The sequence below is a fragment of the Clarias gariepinus genome, chromosome 13, assembly GCF_024256425.1.
Source record: "Clarias gariepinus isolate MV-2021 ecotype Netherlands chromosome 13, CGAR_prim_01v2, whole genome shotgun sequence".
Taxonomy (NCBI): Eukaryota; Metazoa; Chordata; class Actinopteri; order Siluriformes; family Clariidae; genus Clarias; species Clarias gariepinus.
In genome coordinates this window covers 24,061,408-24,080,084 of record NC_071112.1, presented here as the reverse complement: position 1 = coordinate 24,080,084, position 18,677 = coordinate 24,061,408, and the positions used below count along the sequence as shown (strand labels likewise).

At 37.3% G+C, this 18,677-nt stretch overlaps 1 protein-coding gene across 4 annotated transcripts in view; it reads left to right on the top strand.

Annotated features, from left to right (window-relative positions):
* The window catches only part of inf2 (inverted formin 2), a 38,821-nt gene extending 20,914 nt beyond the window's left edge, over positions 1-17,907 (top strand). For 3 of the 4 annotated variants that reach the window (XM_053509544.1, XM_053509545.1, XM_053509546.1), the window contains exons 4-23: positions 524-683; positions 3,822-3,855; positions 3,960-4,101; positions 5,056-5,188; positions 6,264-6,890; positions 7,331-7,473; positions 7,567-7,628; positions 7,723-7,825; positions 8,925-9,010; positions 9,205-9,305; positions 10,641-10,711; positions 10,937-11,044; positions 11,225-11,295; positions 11,407-11,527; positions 12,040-12,204; positions 12,398-12,500; positions 13,486-13,629; positions 15,035-15,844; positions 16,124-16,180; positions 16,860-17,907. In XM_053509544.1, the coding sequence (XP_053365519.1) occupies positions 524-683; positions 3,822-3,855; positions 3,960-4,101; positions 5,056-5,188; positions 6,264-6,890; positions 7,331-7,473; positions 7,567-7,628; positions 7,723-7,825; positions 8,925-9,010; positions 9,205-9,305; positions 10,641-10,711; positions 10,937-11,044; positions 11,225-11,295; positions 11,407-11,527; positions 12,040-12,204; positions 12,398-12,500; positions 13,486-13,629; positions 15,035-15,844; positions 16,124-16,179 (3,240 nt within the window). In that variant the 3' untranslated portion in view covers position 16,180; positions 16,860-17,907. Of the gene's footprint in view, positions 1-523; positions 684-3,821; positions 3,860-3,959; positions 4,102-5,055; positions 5,189-6,263; positions 6,891-7,330; positions 7,474-7,566; positions 7,629-7,722; positions 7,826-8,924; positions 9,011-9,204; positions 9,306-10,640; positions 10,712-10,936; positions 11,045-11,224; positions 11,296-11,406; positions 11,528-12,039; positions 12,205-12,397; positions 12,501-13,485; positions 13,630-15,034; positions 15,845-16,123; positions 16,181-16,859 lie in introns of those variants that run through there. The other variant, XM_053509547.1, reaches the window with a different exon arrangement.
* Positions 17,908-18,677: the final 770 nt, after the last annotated feature.

Here is an 18,677-nt window from a genome sequence, read left to right as displayed (position 1 = left end):
CAATAATTAAAAATTATCAATCTTTTTTATTTAACCTTCATTTAAGTGCAAAAATTTGCCTTATTCTTTAGGGTTTCAGAGCAGAAATTTTATATATATATATATATATATATATATATAATTTATTTATTTATTTTTTTTATTTATTATTATTTTTATTTTTTTATTTTTAATAAATGATAAAATAACACATCATTTCAAATGCATCAAATGTGTCCTGCCAATTAAAGCATAAGGCAAAAAATTTGTTAGAGGCCTCACATCTGGCAGAGCTAAAACAGATGTCTCAGAGGAAAAGGGGGCTGAACATAATAGGGGTATAAAAAAAGAACCAAAAACTGGTCAAAGGAAGTCCATTTATAAATGTATCATATATATCAATTAGGAATACTTTTAAATATGCCCTAAGGGTAACCATTTTTAATTGAGTGCACCTTCTTAATAGCATGCCAAATGATGTTTCTAAAATGATTATAAAATTACAGGCTGTGTTAAGATGGTAAAGATGATTTTTCTCTTGCAGGCTGTAAAAATGCAGCAGTACCGCTTCAGCGTGATCATGAATGAACTGCAGAACACAGACAACGTGCATTACATGGTGACGCTGCTAAGCTTCATTAACGCGCTGATCTTCAGCACCGAAGACCTGCGCCAAAGGGACAAGATGCGCAAGGAATTCATCGGTATGCAATACACACGAGTGCAACTGAGCACACAAGTGATGAAGGGGTTAAAAATTTAATTATCTATTCAGTTTTCAACTAGAAACTAGTTTGTACTTTTATCAAGGACTTCTCACAGAAACGACAAGCGTATGTACATTCACCAGGGATGAGAATCACCAGGGACCAGCCAATATGTATAATCGCTTTACCGCGGTGCTGATTTGATTTGTATCGTGATTTTGTAAATATCCCAATTCCATATAAATATATTTGTCAGATTCTGTAACGATCCTAAACAAACTCAAATAATTTGCTCATACCATGTACAGGACACTTTGCTGCAAAGCCTTTAAAGAGCACTTCCTGTGGAATTATAGAAGATTATAGAGCATTTTACTATCTCAAATGTTATGCAACGGTTATGCAGTGATGGTACCATGACTAAGGGTGGTTTTCTACTGGTATTCGTGGAATCTCTACCAGTGTGTTGTTTTTTTAGCTAAGTGCTGATACCTACTTTCCACCATAAACTCGTGTGAGGTTGCCATGTCACATTTGCCCTCCAGCCATTCTCATTAATCTCCTGAGTCCTGAATGTCCTCATATAAGGACATGAGATTTTCTCATAAACTATATATATCTTTGTACATTCATAGTGCCAATAAAGAGAAACAGTGAAGAGAAAATGCAATGGAAAACAAAATCTATTGCATTCCTATAATTAGTTGTTAAACTCCATTTACATACATAACTTGTCTTTTTTATGTTTTTAAAGACCATTTAAAGCAGTAGATTTTAGTAGAGAATTCATGACAGTTCTAATGTATTATGCAGATAGTGTATTCCTTGGACAGCTCTTACAAAAAAGTACCTTTTTCTATGTGGAATATTGACAGCTCAGAGCATCATGATTTCTCCTGCTTAAGAATGACACTCAATTATGATGCTGATCCCTACTGAGGGTGACCTTCTGTCAAGTACTGACACTGATCTTATGTAAGTGTAAGAATATGAATATGACACTTAAGTCTCTATTGAGCACAAAAGTCACTCAATTTGCTTTCTGTAGGTGGTGAGATTCACTATTAATAATGTTCTCAATTGCGTATTCTGTTGAGTCTTTTGCGATCATGCCACAGCATTCTAATGAATGTGGGAATCACTCAAGTGGTGATATTGATCGTAGCTGAATGAGAGCAATCAAAGTCCCATAAGTGTACTCTATTGAGCACGATCACTCAAAGCACTTTCTTTTGGAGAATGACACAGACCCACTAAAGACCATATAGTAATAAGAACGATATACAGTGACATCATCAGTCTGTAGAATCTGGTGAAAGTGAACACCATGGTCACAAATACCAATGACACTCCTATCATCAGGGACAATCTGATCATTTTGATTTATACATATTTGGGTCATTCTACAGGTGGAAATCTGGAATTTGGGTCATAAAACATTTCTAAAATGTATATCTTCTTTCACACCTAGAACTTTGTAAATAGCAATAACTTCAATGCATTTTTTATACATTTAATAACTCATCTTCCTGGTAACACCAATGACAAAAACACCAATGACTATTTTAGTCATAAATCATCACAGTGACAAGATATTTCATTGAACTTGGCCTTTTATAAAATATGCTACAATTAAATACTGAACATTTAAAGTAAGTAAACGTATTTCATAATTGAAAGTACAAACTATATTTTCTGAACATGCTGTATACAAGTAATGTGTCTGTTATGTTAATTTATTTATTTTTGTCATCAGCAAAACTGAGTGACAAAATTTTCACAATTTTTTCATACATGTCATACTCATGTCCCTAATTTCAATTCAATTCTGTAAAGCTGCTTAACAGTATTACAGTATATAAATAAAACTGAATTGATTTAAACCAGTAAAAAGAAAAAACAGTATTAGGATATGCAGTGCCCTGAAAGGATCTATACAGGGGGAATTTATATTTGCCATAGCTTCTAGACACAGCATCAGTACTAGAGGTTACCTGCAGCTCTATCAGTGTAAATGAGGTTTACCTGCATGGCTGGGTGCTACCATTACCTGCGAATAAAGTGTGCGGTCAAGTCTCTGCCGCTCTTTACACTGCTATATACATAAAATACACCAATCAGCCACAACGTTATGACCACCTGCCTAATATTGAGTAGGTCCCGCTTTTTGCCACGATAACAGTAAAGCATTGTGAATTTTGACACCATTTTATCACAACCAGCATTAACCTTTTCCTTAATTTGATCTACACTAGCGCTCCTGTGGGATGTTCCCAGTCTGCAGTGGTCAGTAAATAAGGCTCACTGATGCATGTGGGGAGCGAAGGCTAGGCCTGTGTAGACCGACGCAATAGAAGCGCTAGTGTAGCTCAAATTCATGAAAATAAGAATTACCAGAGGTTCAGAACACAGGTCAATACTGTTATGGTGGCAAAGGGGATCTTTGCAATATTATGGGGGTGGTTATAATGTTTTGGCTGATTGTGTATATATATATATATATATACATACATACATGCATACAGTATATAAAATCACCCATAACATTATAATATATTTACAATTTACAGTACAGTACAAGTTTAAAAGGCATTTCTATCCAAAAGTGTAACTGAAGAAAAAAAAATCTCACTAATGATAAACATTTTGCTGATGAGGTTTCATTACCCCCGGTGTAAGGAGACTCACACCACACCACGTTCTGTAGAAATGAGCTAAACACCCAACAAAGCTCTGTTTAGACCTGTAGAATATAACGGATGTAGTCTGCCCTTAACTACCCAAGCAGTAAAGCTAGCTCTAAAATAACGGAAGAAATATCAAACAAAGCGCGACTACACACAAGCAAGTGAAACAGCGCGTGCTCCGTGCACTACACCAGTACGGCTGCGTGTGATTTGGAACACAGCCCTCGTTTCCGATTGGTTAATGAGGGCACGCGGCTTAATTGCGCTCACCCTTGTGTCCGCGCTGAGTTCCGTCCAAAGGAGGGGAAAAAACACACACACAACCACACACACACACGGTGTTCGCCTGGGTTAACTCGGTGTAGTAACTAACAGGAATGTTTCTAAAGTCACGAGTACGCGAAAAACTGATAAAAACACATTTGCTCTTTCCATCTTTATCCACCAGGTTTACAGCTGCTTGACCTTCTACCGAAGCTCAGGTGAGCTTAATGGCGCCTTCCTGCATTTCTATGAGCTTTTTCATCTTCAAAAGATTAGCTTTAACATCACGTGTTTGTTTTTGTTTCTTTATATTTCTTTCCAGAGAGGCAGAGGATGAAGACTTGATCATCCAGTGTGAGGCATTTGAGGAAGCCATGGCTGAGGATGAGGAGGAGCTGTTGAGACTTTATGGAGGCATTGACATGAGCAATCATCAGGAAGTCTTCATCACTCTGTTTAACAAAGTAAGTTTGCTTATACAGTACCTCCTAAGAACTTCTGCTTATTGTATTTTTCTGGTGTTCATGCTCTTGCATGTAAATCCAAAATGCCTCTCTTTTTAATCACCATCCACATGGGGAGGTCTAATCTTGTGTAAATCTTGGTCTTGCTTTAAAATATATTAGAAGTCTTACTAATAACAATCTATGTATTTTTATATATATATATATATATATATATATATATATATAAAATAAATATTTGAGATGTGATTTTTAAATGCATAGGCGGCATGGTGGTGTAGTGGTTGGCACTGCATCTACAGGTTTTTTGCAAGTTTGCATGTTCTTCCTGTGCTCGGTCCCCCCAGTCCAAAAACATGCAGATTAGGCAGAATGGCGATTGGCAGAATTCCCAAATTGGCCGTATTGTGTGTGTGTGTGTGTGTACCTTGCGAGGGATTGGCACCCTGTCCAGGGTGTACCCCGTCTTGTGCCCTAAGTCTGCTTGTATGGGCTTCAGGCCCCCTGCAACCCTGTATACAGGATAAAAGGTATAGATGGCAAGTGAGTGAGTTTAAATATTAAATGAAACTGCTATATAGCTTGAAAGACCTTGCTGGTCATGTGCTCATGTTGTTAACCCAAAACATAAAGCATGTGGGTTTCAAGGGACGAAAAAATACTCAAATATCTGTACGTCAAAGCATGATTATGTTATGATAGTTTTTTTTGTTGTTTATTTGTTTTTTTAGTTCTGATATTCCAGTTTTAAATTGAATATTATTTTGTGCTAAACAACAATGCTGCCAGATGCCAGCCCATACAACATGCCAGAATGTGCACACCACTGTTTAGGCAACATAATGTGTGATTGAGAATCAGAAGGTTGTTTTGTGAGTCTGTGTAAGGATGCTGTTCTATATCTGATGGTCCCTTTTTATTTATTTATTTATGTATTAACTCGCACCCCTGTAGGTGAGTAGCTCCCCTGCATCGTTGCAGCTGCTGTCCATCCTACAGACTCTGTTGTTGTTGGGACCAGAGCGAGCAGACATCTGGCAGGCACTGGAGGCTCTAACTAACCGTGCCGTCCTCTTGGCCCAAAACTGTGAGTCTGCTCTCTGTCCAATCTGTCCATGTTGCTTTCGAAGTCATTTAGGTCTGGATATCCCTTTACCCCTATGGCAGTGGTTTCTAAAGTAGGGCCCAGTAACTCCCAGGGGTTTTGGAGGCACAGCTGTTGTGTATCTATTTCTATTATTCTATTATTTAGAAGTTCCTATGGGTCTGTTCTGAGGCTGTTTTCATGAATTAAATGTCTGTAACCCATTCTGGAATAACTTATAAAAAGGTAACCCTGACTAATGTCAGCTTTGACTGGATGAGGGAAAATTTAGGAATAAAAACCCCTTTGGCTCTAATAAATAAACATTTTATTGTATACATATAAATAAATAATGTTCATGATGGGGTCTTTGCTTTGTTTTCAGATAAAGGTCGTAAAATCTGTCTGAAAAAGTGTCTGCTTTATGGACTTCAGATTTCTTTTTAGTCCAATTACTGTAGTTACTGATCTAATGATCAGTTTATTTTATTAGATACAGATGTGTTTCTTTATATTATGGGTTTAGGTTGTTTTAAGAAATGTTTGTTCAGTATGTTAAATCACTTTTAAGTTTCTGTTTTAATTTCAATTAAAGGAACTAAAAGATTATCTTGATCTCTGAACTCGCATAGTTTTAACACCTTTAATACTCCCATAGTTTAAAACACTTTAATCACTGGGTGGGGATTTCCAAAAATGAATACTAACAAATGTAACTAATCACGCATCTAAAAACAAACTTTGTATTTTTCATTTACTTTTGTTCAACGGCAAGGAATTACACATTCATAGCAGACAGTATTTGCTGTTCAGTCACACCAAGCATTCCACTACTAATAGATGGTTGTCAGTTGTTTTTAAAATTATTGTTTTAGAATTTAAATTAAGCAATGCAAAATAGTTCTAGAATAAATAAATGCCAGATTTATGCGGAACATTTTCCTTTAACTAGATTCTAATTCTTTTCATGTAAACATGGTTTTAGTTTAAGCTTGAAACTAAAAAAAATTTTTTTTTTTACTAATATTAATTAAAACAATCAGTACATTAAATTCTTTATGAAATTTCTGGATTGCAGCACAAATAGACTCCTGTGAGACGATCATGCAGCGACTCGTTTTTTCCAAAGAACCTTCCACTGCTCCACCTCGAGCCAAAGTAGATAAGGGAATTCAGGCTGAGCTGAGTGGTTGGGAGAAAGAATCATTAAGAAATGTATCCAAGACCAACCAAGCAGCACCCCTCATCTCCACAGAGAAGCCCTGCACCACCCATGCTCATCCTCCACCTCCTCCCCCACCACCTCCACCTCCATTACCCAGTTGCGCTGCAGCTCCTCCACCTCCACCACCGCCACCACCTTTACCAGGCATGGGTGCTTCTCCTCCTCCTCCTCCTCCTCCTCCACCTTTACCAGGCTTTGGTGCCCCACCTCCTCCTCCACCTTTACCAGGCATGGGTATGCCACCACCTCCACCCCCTCCACCCTTCCCAGGGATGGTACCTGGAGGTCCTCCACTACCACCTCCACTTCCTGGCATGCCATGCCCACCTTGCCCACCTCCTATGGGAGGAGATATAATAGTAGCCCACAATGTTCAGGTCCTGGGGAGAGCTTACAGCATGCCAGTAAAAACTGGTCCATATCCCACACTCAGGATGAAGAAACTCAACTGGCAGAAACTAAACTCCAACGCAGTCACTGGTGAGTTGGTACTAGGTTTTAGTAGCCATGTTTTATACTGCGTTAATACTGTACTAGGCTTGGAACAGCTATTAATGTTTACTCTTTGGTGACTATTAATTTAAAATGGTGGTTAACCTTTTTTTAATGTTAAAAAAAAAATTGAGACTGTTGTGATTTTAGCTCTTTTATTAGTGCAGTTAAATGCTAATAATCAACTGGAGGAATACATGGGGAGTTTCTCTTCCCCCCCTCCCCCCCCTCCTTGAATAGTTGGGAGCTTCCTGGAACAGCAACTAGTTGGTGTATTGGACAACTACTCAACAAATCCCATATTTATAGTACACCATTGACTGTCTTTTACTTGGTAGTAGTAAAAATAAGAACTTGGCCTTCCCAAGTATAAAATGAAAATTATTTAGCATGTCTGTCTGGTGCTTTCTTTTGTCTTTTGTACGTAGATGGTTGCAACATATGGGCCTCAGAGCAATCCGATTCCCCTCTGGAACCTAACTACTCAAGCATTGAGCAACTCTTTAGTCTCCCAGTGGCAGAACCCAAAGATAAAGGCCAGGCTGCTCCTGCCAAGAAAGAACCCAAAGAAGTCTGAGATTTATGTTAACACCTATATCATAAACATTATTGCCATAGTAGTTTGTCATAAATTATATTTTAATTATTTCCTTCCATTCTGTAGATTTCTTTTATTGATCCCAAGAAAAATCTCAATCTGAATATATTTCTCAAACAATTCAAATGGTAAGCTTGATTAATGCAGATCGATGTCTGTTTATAAAAATGCATTCTTCATGAGACATCATGGTCATTTTGTATTCCTCACCTTTTTGAACAGCTCTAATGAGGAGTTTGTGGACATGATCCAGAAAGGGGATCGTTCCAGGTTCGATGTTGAGGTATTAAAACAGCTACTGAAGCTTCTTCCAGAGAAACATGAGGTTGGTCACTCAGCACTGAACACCTGTTCTACCCTGCAATCAGGAAATATGAGTTTGAAATCTAAATATGCCATAATTATGATTTATTTTGATTATTAGTGGGAGGATAGCCACAGGGCATTTGTGGCTCAGTGGTACTGTAGGTTTCTCACTTGCCATGCAGAAGGCAAAGAAGGGTTAGAATTCCCTCTCAGTGCCCAAACACCAGCCACTGGATGCATTGCTGGTCCCAAGCCCGGATAAAATGGGAGGGTTTAGTCAGAAAGGGCATTCGACGTAAAACCTGTGTCAAGTTGTGTGTGGACCAAATGGTCAGCCAGGGGAACCTCATGATGAGAACAGCTGTAAGACTATCATTAGAGATAGAATAACCAATCATCAACATCTACACAAACTAGGCAGACAGCATTCTTTCCCAGTATGAGGTCCACTCTGGCATTAATGTCTGTTTTCCCATATCGCGCTCTTACAAACATGGAAATCTGTCGCTAAAGCTAAAACTTCTTATAAATCCCCTTAAACGAGGAGACATTTTAAAACAGGTGTAGGTTTTGTGAAATGCTGACATCACAGCATCAAACTGTGTGCCCTCATTTCAGTTTTGCATGTATTGGGGAATATGAATATGCTAGAACTCCACTCATCGTGCCTACTGACCCTGCGCTTTTGTCTACAATTACGTATTGGTGATTTTTTATTTTATTTATTTTTTAGTTTTACCACTGGACAAGATGCACCAGAATACCGTATGAAATGCATTGTACAGTTCCTGCAGCCCGTGGGGCAGTTTTCAATCCGAAACTGTTGTGGCTAAAGTGCATCAAGATAACTTTGGTGTTTTTCAGCTTTTTGCTTTCTCTACAGCTGAATCTCACGCTTTCAAATGCTTCAAGAATAACTTGGACATAGCAGTTCCTGATGTATTATGATCTTTGTGAGCCTTTTTATATTGTAGAGGGTAGATAAGAACTGTTTAAGTGCGTATACATTTTTTGGGCCCTTCAGTAGATATTGTGTTTGTGTGTTTATGCATTAGGACAGGGTTCTAGATAATGGGTGGGAATTAGCACATAAACAACTTCTGCTTTTTTCACTGTAGATCGACAACCTGAACTCTTTCCAAGGAGAACGAGACAAGCTTGCCAACGTCGACAAGTTTTACCTATCGCTCCTTGGTGTTCCCTGGTAACAGCTTTCCTGTTAATAACCAGAATAATAAGCTTTAAAGTCATCAAGTCTGCATTGCATTGAATTGTATTTCATGTAAAAAAAAATAAAAAAAAAAGGTTAATTCTAACATTTAGTTTAACCTCACTTAAATTCCTGCTCACACATTATCATTCTCTCTTTCTCTGTTTTTTTTTTTTCCTTTCTATTAGCTATAAACTGAGAATTGACTGCATGTTGTTGTGTGAGGAGACTGCATCTGTGCTGGAGATGCTGAAACCGAAAGCACAGCTGGTGGAGGAGGCTTGTAAGAGTGAGTGAGCTGTGCTATTGCGTGGGAAACAGTGTTCAAAACCAGGACTTCCAGAAAACAAGCCTAAGCTGACTCATCTTTAATCACTTACTAGACGCTTCTCAAATGTTATATAATGATAAGCATATAAACCATATAAATCGGGCATAAATGATAATGATAAAAAAACATTAACATTAAAACCACCAAGGTTTTAGGTTCCTCTTGTAGCACTGGAGCATCTTTGGCCTATTGAGCCATTGACTCCACCAGACCTCTACGGGTGTTCAGTGGTGTCTGGCACCGTGATGTTGGCAGTAAATCTGATCTTTTTTTTTTGGTGCTGTGGGTGGGGCCTCCGTGCATTGGGCTTGTTTGTCTTGCGAATCCCATGGATGCCTGGTCTTATTGGGATCTGGGGAATTTGGGGGGCCAGGTCAGCAAGTTTTTTTGCCTGCTCAGCAGCATAAGTTACAGGCTGTGATGTACTGGGTGTTCTGAAATTTTTCGATCATGATTAGCATTGACTTCTTCATCCGTTTGTGCTGCATTGTCTTTTCTGTGTTGTCAGATCAGATGGGCTAACCTTTGGAGCCCACAAGCATTGATGAGCTTTCGGTGATAATGAGTGTTTTACCAGTTTACTGGTATATAATTGATAATGTTAGTCAGTTCACCTTGTGGTAGGGTTAATGGTATGGCTTATTGGTGTACCTTTTATTCATCTTATTTCGTTTTTTTTTTTTTTAAAGTAAAAAAAATTTAAAGTTTGTGAAGACCCGAGTTGCCCAGTGTAATGATTATCTCAGCTTAATTTGACTTGCTCAAGAGCTAGTTTACAAACTGCATTGCGAAAACCGGTACATTCTTAATTGATTGTTGAGGTCATCTGTTTACAGACATGACATACTGTATGAAAAAGCTTGTTAAATATTAGTTTGTTTGGTGACAGATACAGAGAGTTTGTGTAATGTTATTTGTGCCATATTTGTTTTAATGTCAATATATTGATTTAACGATATCATCACATCCTCGGCAACGTATCCAATATTGTGTGAGTATGCCGGATAAAAGACATATGTAAGCAGCTGTTTATTAAACATCATCTTTCAAACTCACACCTTAGACATATCCTATTACTTACACTTGGGTGGTTCCTCTGCAAACAATAGTACCATAATAAAATCGCATATATAAATGTTGACACAGGAAATAACTACAAACATTCGTATTTGTTGTATGCTGAAGTCTAGTCTATTACTGTACGTCATTACCTTTTATTGTAATGTAGTATTCAAGTACAAACCTGGCCCTAGTTTGATTTAAGCAGCTTTTGGTATATGTCGCCCCCTGTAGGTCTGCGAGCTAGCACGCTCCTGCCCAATTTCTGCAGGTTGATCCTTCGAGTAGGAAACTTTCTCAATTATGTAAGTACATTTATACAAAATCTGTAAAGTCATTAGCAGAGTGCCATTCAGTTCTGTTTGTCCTATATTTAAAAATAAATCAAAAAAATAAATTAAAATTAAAGTTGTAACTGAATGATTAGATACATATTATTTTTAATTATTATATCCTGATCATTGGATCCTTATTTGTAATCTGGATAATATTGTGATGTTTAAAGAACTTTTTTTTTTTTTCCACTTCAGGGAAGCCATACAGGAAACGCTGAAGGATTCAAGATTAGCTCCTTGCTAAAGCTGACGGAAACCAAAGCCAACAAGGGCCGTATCACTCTGTTACACCACATCCTCGAGGTACTGTGAAGTAACATGTCTGGCTTTTGAGAATTTTGACTACTCTGATATAATTAGGAAAGGATGATCATAGTCTTGAATTACATAAAAGTATTTTATTCCTGATTCTATTTTGCAATTTAGAAATGTTTACATGGTAAAAAATAATAAAGAGGTGGGAAAAAAATGTTGTTCTTCCAGGAAGCTGAGTTGAACCACCCTGAGCTTCTGAACCTTGTTGATGAGATTGAAAGCTGTGAAAAAGCGGCAGGGTGAATACACTGCAAACCTTCTATTTACTTCAGTGTTAAGTTGCTGACAGAGAGAGAATGAGTCATTGCCTGGTCTGTATAATTAAAATGCAAGATCTGCTTCTGTTTTAGAATCAACCTAGATTCTGTTCAGGCTGAGGGAAATGCGTTATCCAAGCGTTTAAAGGACACAGAGAAAAGAGTCTCTTCATCAGTTCAGGATATACAAGATCAGTTTTTAAGTATAATCAAGGTGAGTTGCCAACTGTGTGAGTTGCCCTAGTTGCGGATGCAGAGCTTGCCATATGGGTATAGCCATACAGCTTATTCTGGATAAAGAAAAATGTTTAAATTATACTAAATTCGCCATAACTTTTAGATACTAGTTCACTTTGGCTCAATGGGACTGCAAAATCTTATGGGTCTCAGCTGAACTCTGAAATGCCTTTTTGCACGGAACAAGGGTTGTAGAATTTGGCGCTGGTTACTTTTACTGTGCTACTGTTCTAGGTGACAAACCTGTAATCTACTTGTATGCACCTCAATTTTGATTTAAGACCGACTTTAAAAAAAACCTTGAGCTATTCCTTCAAACCTTTAGTCATAGTAGCATTTTTTTTTTTTAATCCCACCAGACTCTATCAGCCTGTTTGCTTTTATTTTTCTGTTGCTTAAAGGAAAGCTATCTAGACAGCCATTACTGTACATGCTTAAATATAGCAGTATTTCTGATGTTTGTTTTGGTTTCTTGGTACACATTTATAGGAGAACCTTCAGGCATGTAAAGATTTGGAGGACTGCTTTGCTGACATTGAGAAGAAGAAAGGAGACCTGGCTCAGTATCTATGCGAAGATGCTGCTCATCTGTCACTAGAGGAACTCTTCAGCACCATCAAGACCTTCCGAGGGCTTTTCGTCAAAGCATTAAAGGTATGCTCTTTAGGCTGTTCATGGCTAATTTGATCATAAAGAATTTCTGGACAAAAACTATTTAAAACTGTGTATAACTTTCATGGTTGCTTCTGTCTTGGGATTGTTGGATACTATTGCACATGTGACTGAAAATAGCCTGAACTCTTCTATCACACTGACCTTCTGCTGGTTCTGTTCGTTTCTGCTGTAGGAGAACAAGATCCGTAAGGAGCAAGCTGCCAAAGCGGAGAAGAGGAAACAGCAGCTGGCAGAGGAGGAGTCCAAGCGACAGAAAGGAGAGAACGGGAAGATCAGTAAGTACATGCTAAATCTGTCTCGAGTCTGTACTTCCCCTCTGTTTGACATTCAGTTGGGATATGGTTTTTAGTGACCTTGACAAGAATGCTTACTTGCTGCTTAGTTCCATTCTCCAATACATGAACATGATTTTAACTTTGTTCTAAAGCCTTTTTAAAAAAATTTTTTTTGAGACATGTCAATTTGTTTGAGACGGTCTTACTTTTTTTGAAAGAGTATAAAATAGCACTTGATCCAGAATGTGATTTTTCTTTTTTTATATATATAATATATATATTGTGTGTGTATGTGCAAAGTCTTGGGCACATGCAAGAAAAACATGTAGAGGAAGGATGCCTTAAAAGAATTATAAAGCCCAGTAAACAGTATTTTATGAAACAAAGTTTGACTTGTTGGGTAAAGATTTAGGCATTTTTTATAAGTAAGTTAGCTGACAAGTTTTACTGAGCATCCAGCAGAACCGTCCACAGGTCTTCTGAAAAATTCGACTGTTGCACCTGCTTTTTTTCCATACAAAACCCAGCAGCTTCCTTTTAGTTTTAGTCTAAAAAGTGGACACCTGTATTATATGCTGCTTTTTATTCTAACATACTGTAGAGATATTTTTCTGGAATTTTTAATTGTGTGGTAGAATAGTGATGTTAGAAAATCAGAAATGTTTTTGTACTGACTCAATAATAGTAAAAAATGTATCTATAAAAAAATCTAACAGTTTGTACTATAAACACAGGGTGCACAGTACTATAGTCACATGCCAACTTACTGTCATGCACAACTTACTGTTGCCATAATTTAACTGTGCTAAATCAAGTTTATCAGGCTTTTAATTTGTTATTGTAATTTTCTAATGGAGTTATTTGGTACAATTCCAGTTTACTTGGTGTTCCTTTGCAAAAAATATTTTTTATACATTCATCCTAATAAAGTAAGCTTACCCTATTTTCAGTTTGACTACAGCTTGTATTTGTGTTGTTTTTGTAGTTCGAAAAGGTGGCGTGCCTCAGGATGAAGGCTGCATCATTGACAACCTGCTGGCTGACATCAGAAAAGGTTTCCAGCTTAGAAAGACCAGGCCCAGGTGCGAAACGGAAAGTGCCCCCTCTAGTGAAATGCATAGGGACACCGGTAAGGACAAGACAACTCGGATCTCTCCGCAACAGCTCCAGTGCAAACGCCTGAAATCACTTTTCCTTTTCATCTCTTCTACTACGTGATCACTGTAAACGAATGCCGATTGTGCCAAACTATACAGGTCTATCTGTTTTCCATTATAAGAGGAGATAAACAATGAAAAGGTATTCAGGTTTTTGGTCATGGAGTTCTAGCTCTCGGCGTCAACCTTCTCAACCTTTACCCAATAACCTGCAGTTGCTGCTTCATCTCCCTGCTTTTCATTGGTGGCTTACAGCATATTCAGCTGCTTTTTTCAATGTGCCAAAAAGTATCTAAATGCTGTGCTCGCATATTATTCATTTAGTGAGGAGTTGACAGAATTAATGGCATGCTGTCAAGCTCCTATTATTTTGTCTCTTTTTAAATCACTATAATCTCTGGAACTGGAACACAGAATTACAGTCTCTCTCACAATTATACAAACAATTTATTCAAATTACATGATTCACACAAATCGTGTCTAAATACGGAGGGTTGGCCTGTTTATTCGTTTGTTCAAGTTCAAGTAGGCTTTGTCATTTCAACCATATACAGTTAGTACACAGTGAAACGAAACAACGTTCCTCCAGGACCAAGGTGCTACATGCAACATAAATTTACAACATAAACTATCAGAAACACTAAACTAGCTAACCAATAGGCCTAGTTAGCTGGCTAGCAGAGACAGGACAGAAAGACCTAACATAAATTAACAAAAACTAACTAGCTAAGTATAACCACAGGTGTTATAGACAACATAAAGTGCACGTGCAAATGTGCAAACAAGGGCAACAACAAAGTGACAGTGCGACAACCACAACATAACAGAACACTTGCAATACATACTCACTTCAAACAGTTTAACTGGACAAATGCATCATTTCAGTGATGGCTGCTTTTTAACAAATTGCTACCAATCTCAACTTCAACCACACATGCAATAGTTAAAGTTGCTCACATACAATAGCTAACGTTTTTGTTTGCCGTACTTGTAAGCATTACTTAACATTCAGTTGATCAACACAATCGGTCCTTTATGTAATGATTAAAACCTGCCTGTATGTCCTTTCCCAATAGAGTTAGGGTGTTTGACAACATGCCATTTGTCATTTTTTTAAATAATGTTCTCTTGGATGTCTTGAAACAAATTAATAGTATGATCGTAAGAATGCTGCTAAATGAGTAACAAAAAAAACCTTAATCTAACAGAAAACGCATTAGACAGGACAACTAAACATCTATAGGAAATGCTGCATTAAGTGCAACATGCATGCAGATATTTGCACCTGCCTGCAGCTTTATTCATAATTCAACCATAAAAGAAATTTCTATGATGAAGACATCTTTTATCAACTTTCTTCCCAATCTCATTCTTTAGCACCAAGTGTCAAATGTGCAGAAAAAGAAGTCACGCCAGAACCAGCTCAGGACCTCCATCCTCCTCAGCCAAAAGAGACAGGTGTCGAAGAGCCAGTCAACGTTTCCTCTACCAGCCCCAGAGGAGAAACAGCTGATATAGCACCTGGTAATGAGGCTCCAGTCACACAACAGGAGACAGAGTCAAGTCATTCCACTGAAAACATTCCATCTAACCATACAGCTACACCGCTCAAGCCTTCAATAGAGCTTCCTTCTGTTCAGGATTGCTTAAAAGATAATGTAGAGAAACAAACTCTTCCAATAGAAAATTTCAGTGAAAAGAACTCTTCCACAGAGTCTCCGCTATCAGAAAATGCCTCTGTGGACACCCCGTTCTCTACAGTGCCTCCATCTACTGTGAACCCATCCGCAGCGAAAGAAGGAATACGACAGAACTGTAACTCTAATAACAGCCAAGTCAAAGATGTCCAAACTTCCACTGATGCCACACTCAAAAATGTAACGAACATCAACTCTGGTGCTCACATTTACTCGGACTTGAAAGTAAGCGGTGTAGTCACAGATGAAATAGTCCCGCAAAACCTAGAACAGGATGCAAAGACACACTCAGGCAAAACTCAGTTAGGCTCAAGCAGTTCCACAGAGTCATCTTACTCTAATATCAGTAACAATAATATAGAGACGCCACATGAGCCTGATGTACCTGATGGAGCACGTGCTGTAGATGACTCCCTCCCCTCAAATCCTCCCACCTCTCGGCCAAAATCACAAAAGCTTTTCCGAGGACGGAAAAAAAGCAATAAAGAAGGTAACCTATGCGTTTGTGTGTGTTTTTATGTGTGTGTGCTGTCTGAGATTAAACATGTATATTAGTGTTATTATATGGTTTTACAAACAGGACTGACCAGTTTGGATTTTTTGTATATCTTTTTATTTTTTTTTAATTTAATTTTATTTTTTATTAAAGTCACTTTTAGATGAAATAAAACTATTTGGTCCTGATTCACTATGAACCAGGAGTTTATCAGGGCACAAATAAATGTCATTCAGTCCTTGAGCCTGTCTTTTTCTCTTTGCCACTTTTAAGCCAAGGGTAACAGTGAAGGAGACATTAAGCATAAAAAGAACTGTGTGTTGCAGTAAGGTAGGTCACGTCGATGGATGTTTAACTAACAGGCCTCTGATTCACCAAACCCCGCCTACTATAACCAAATTCGTGTCAGTTTGCGTTTTAACGCAATTGTCCTACGTTTTTAACCTTCTTGTGTCTGTGGAAATTAGTTCCAACCTTTTCAAAGTCTCTGGACCTCTGCCTGCTAACAACGGAAGGAACTGAGAGTACTTCACAAGTCACATTATTTAACCAAATCCAGTCTAACATTGATAAATTTCTAATTGTCTGATAACTATACTAACTCTGTTTTTAATCAAACTTTGCGACTATGTGTGAAAATTAACTAATTTACCTTTTCAACGTGAAACAAAGTTTGTTTGGCAAAAGTTTTATTAGTTGACATATCCAACTAATAATAATGGATTATAATCTTCTGTCTGTTCAGGTGATGGGTAAATGTAAACCTGATTTTAAGGTTTAATTAAAAATAGCCTACACAATGTATCTTTAGGGTCTGAAACCCCAGAATTGGTCTTACAAATTACTTTAATGACAATTTATTTTGCATGTTTTTTTTTTTTTTTTTTTTTCCAGATGAATAAAAATTGGGGGGAAAAAGCCTGACAAATAATCAAAAAATATAAATTTAATGGAATGCTAAATTTTGTATATTGGTTGTTTTTTCTTTACCTATTTATTACCATTGCAGGGAGACCCAGGAAAGGGAAACCACGAGGGAGGAGATGAAGCTTTAATCTTATAGATGTATTCATGATCAACTATTACTGCTCCCTTTAACTGCTCTCTCACACAACACTCAGAAACCAAGGGCTGAGCACACAGAGCAGAATCAAAACTTTGCTATGCGTCGATAGACCACTTGCTGATTATTTTAATGAAAGAAAAGCATTATTTTTGTAATGCTTACTTTTGCTCGGGGTTGGATATGGCCAAATATTTCAGTGGTTTGTGCAATATGCTATGATGATAATAAGCCAAATCTTTGTTTACTGTACATAAAGATATATATATATGAGCAATGGACAAAAAAAGAGAGGAAAAAACCCTTTTGAGTATATTGGAATTATGTGAGTTTAAAAGTAATAGTTAAAGATTAGAAGTCTTGTGTTCCAGATTAAAATGAAAATTATGCTGTAAAATTTTAAGTTGCTGGAATTTCATATTTTTGTTGGGATAAATCGCAGGTTCAATAACGCATTTAAGATCTAATTATTAGAATGAATGTACAGTATAGTGTCTGTTTAAGGGAACAGAAAGTATTCTATGGTGTGGTTTGTTGCTGCAAAATAATTGTCCTGAACAGCCTAAGATAATCTTGAGTGTGCTTTTGGAGCTTCTTTACCTTAAATCCCTTTTAATCATATGCAGACCTGTTTGGGAAAACTGGTCCCGTCTTATGTTTGGCTATCTTAGTAATAATGTATGTTCTATTTATGACTGACTGCTTACAGTAGTGTATTATGTGAACTAAGCAAAGTAATTTGGTTGATATCTATTGCAAAGTGGTTAATGAAATAAATACAGCTGTTGATGTATACTGTAGTTGGTGTAATTTTACATAAACTGTTATAACCAACTATTATGTAAAAAAAAAAAAAATTGCACAAGTTGTTTTTAATGCCAAAAGACTAAACTGTGTGTTCTTGATGGCCAATTATCAAATGTATTTCATGTTACTACTGTATACTTTTGCATAAATGTTTTATTGAACATCCTATATTAAATGTATATCACCACCTAGGCCACACTTTTCTATTTTTATAATGACTATTTTGATAAAGCGGTCATCTGTAAGTTTAGTTCTTTTCTATTCATTATAATGGATGATGCATAAGAGTTTATAGATTGAACAAGGTTTTTTGAGAGTCATAAGAAATTGTTGTAATGCATTGACCTGAGGTTATTCTAGTTGTTTGGGGTCATATACAACGTTTGCATTGCCACTTGTGTTCATGTGCATAGGTCACATTGTGATGTGTGGTTTGTTATTCAGCAAATAATTTTGCTGTCATACAAAAATAATTTTTTTAAACTTACTGAACCAGTTCCAGTTAGCTGATAGTTCTATAAGGTTCATTGAACCACAGTTACATACAGTACTTTGTTAAAATGTTACAAATTTGTAGAAGTGCATGATAACACCTAGGCAACAGCAAAACTACCTTTGGACAATAGAGCACCCTGGGTTTTACCCCATTTCAACAAAAAAAACAAACACAGCTGGTCTGGAAATCAAAAGGCTACCCTGTCTGCACAAAGTTACATTAATGCTCTTGATATAATTTGAGAAGACAGCTCGAAATCAGTGAAAAGGGGTCTCTGGCCACAAATGGATATAAAACTACGACATTATGCAACCAAACACTTATAGTTGAAATGTCTGTAGGTGACAGTTTTCGAAGAAGAGTCAGAATCATGCCCAAGATGGAGGTCCAGCATAAGAGGGAGGTTCTAAACAGGGCAAATGGCTGAAAGATTTTGCCCTTTAGAGAGACAATATTAAGTC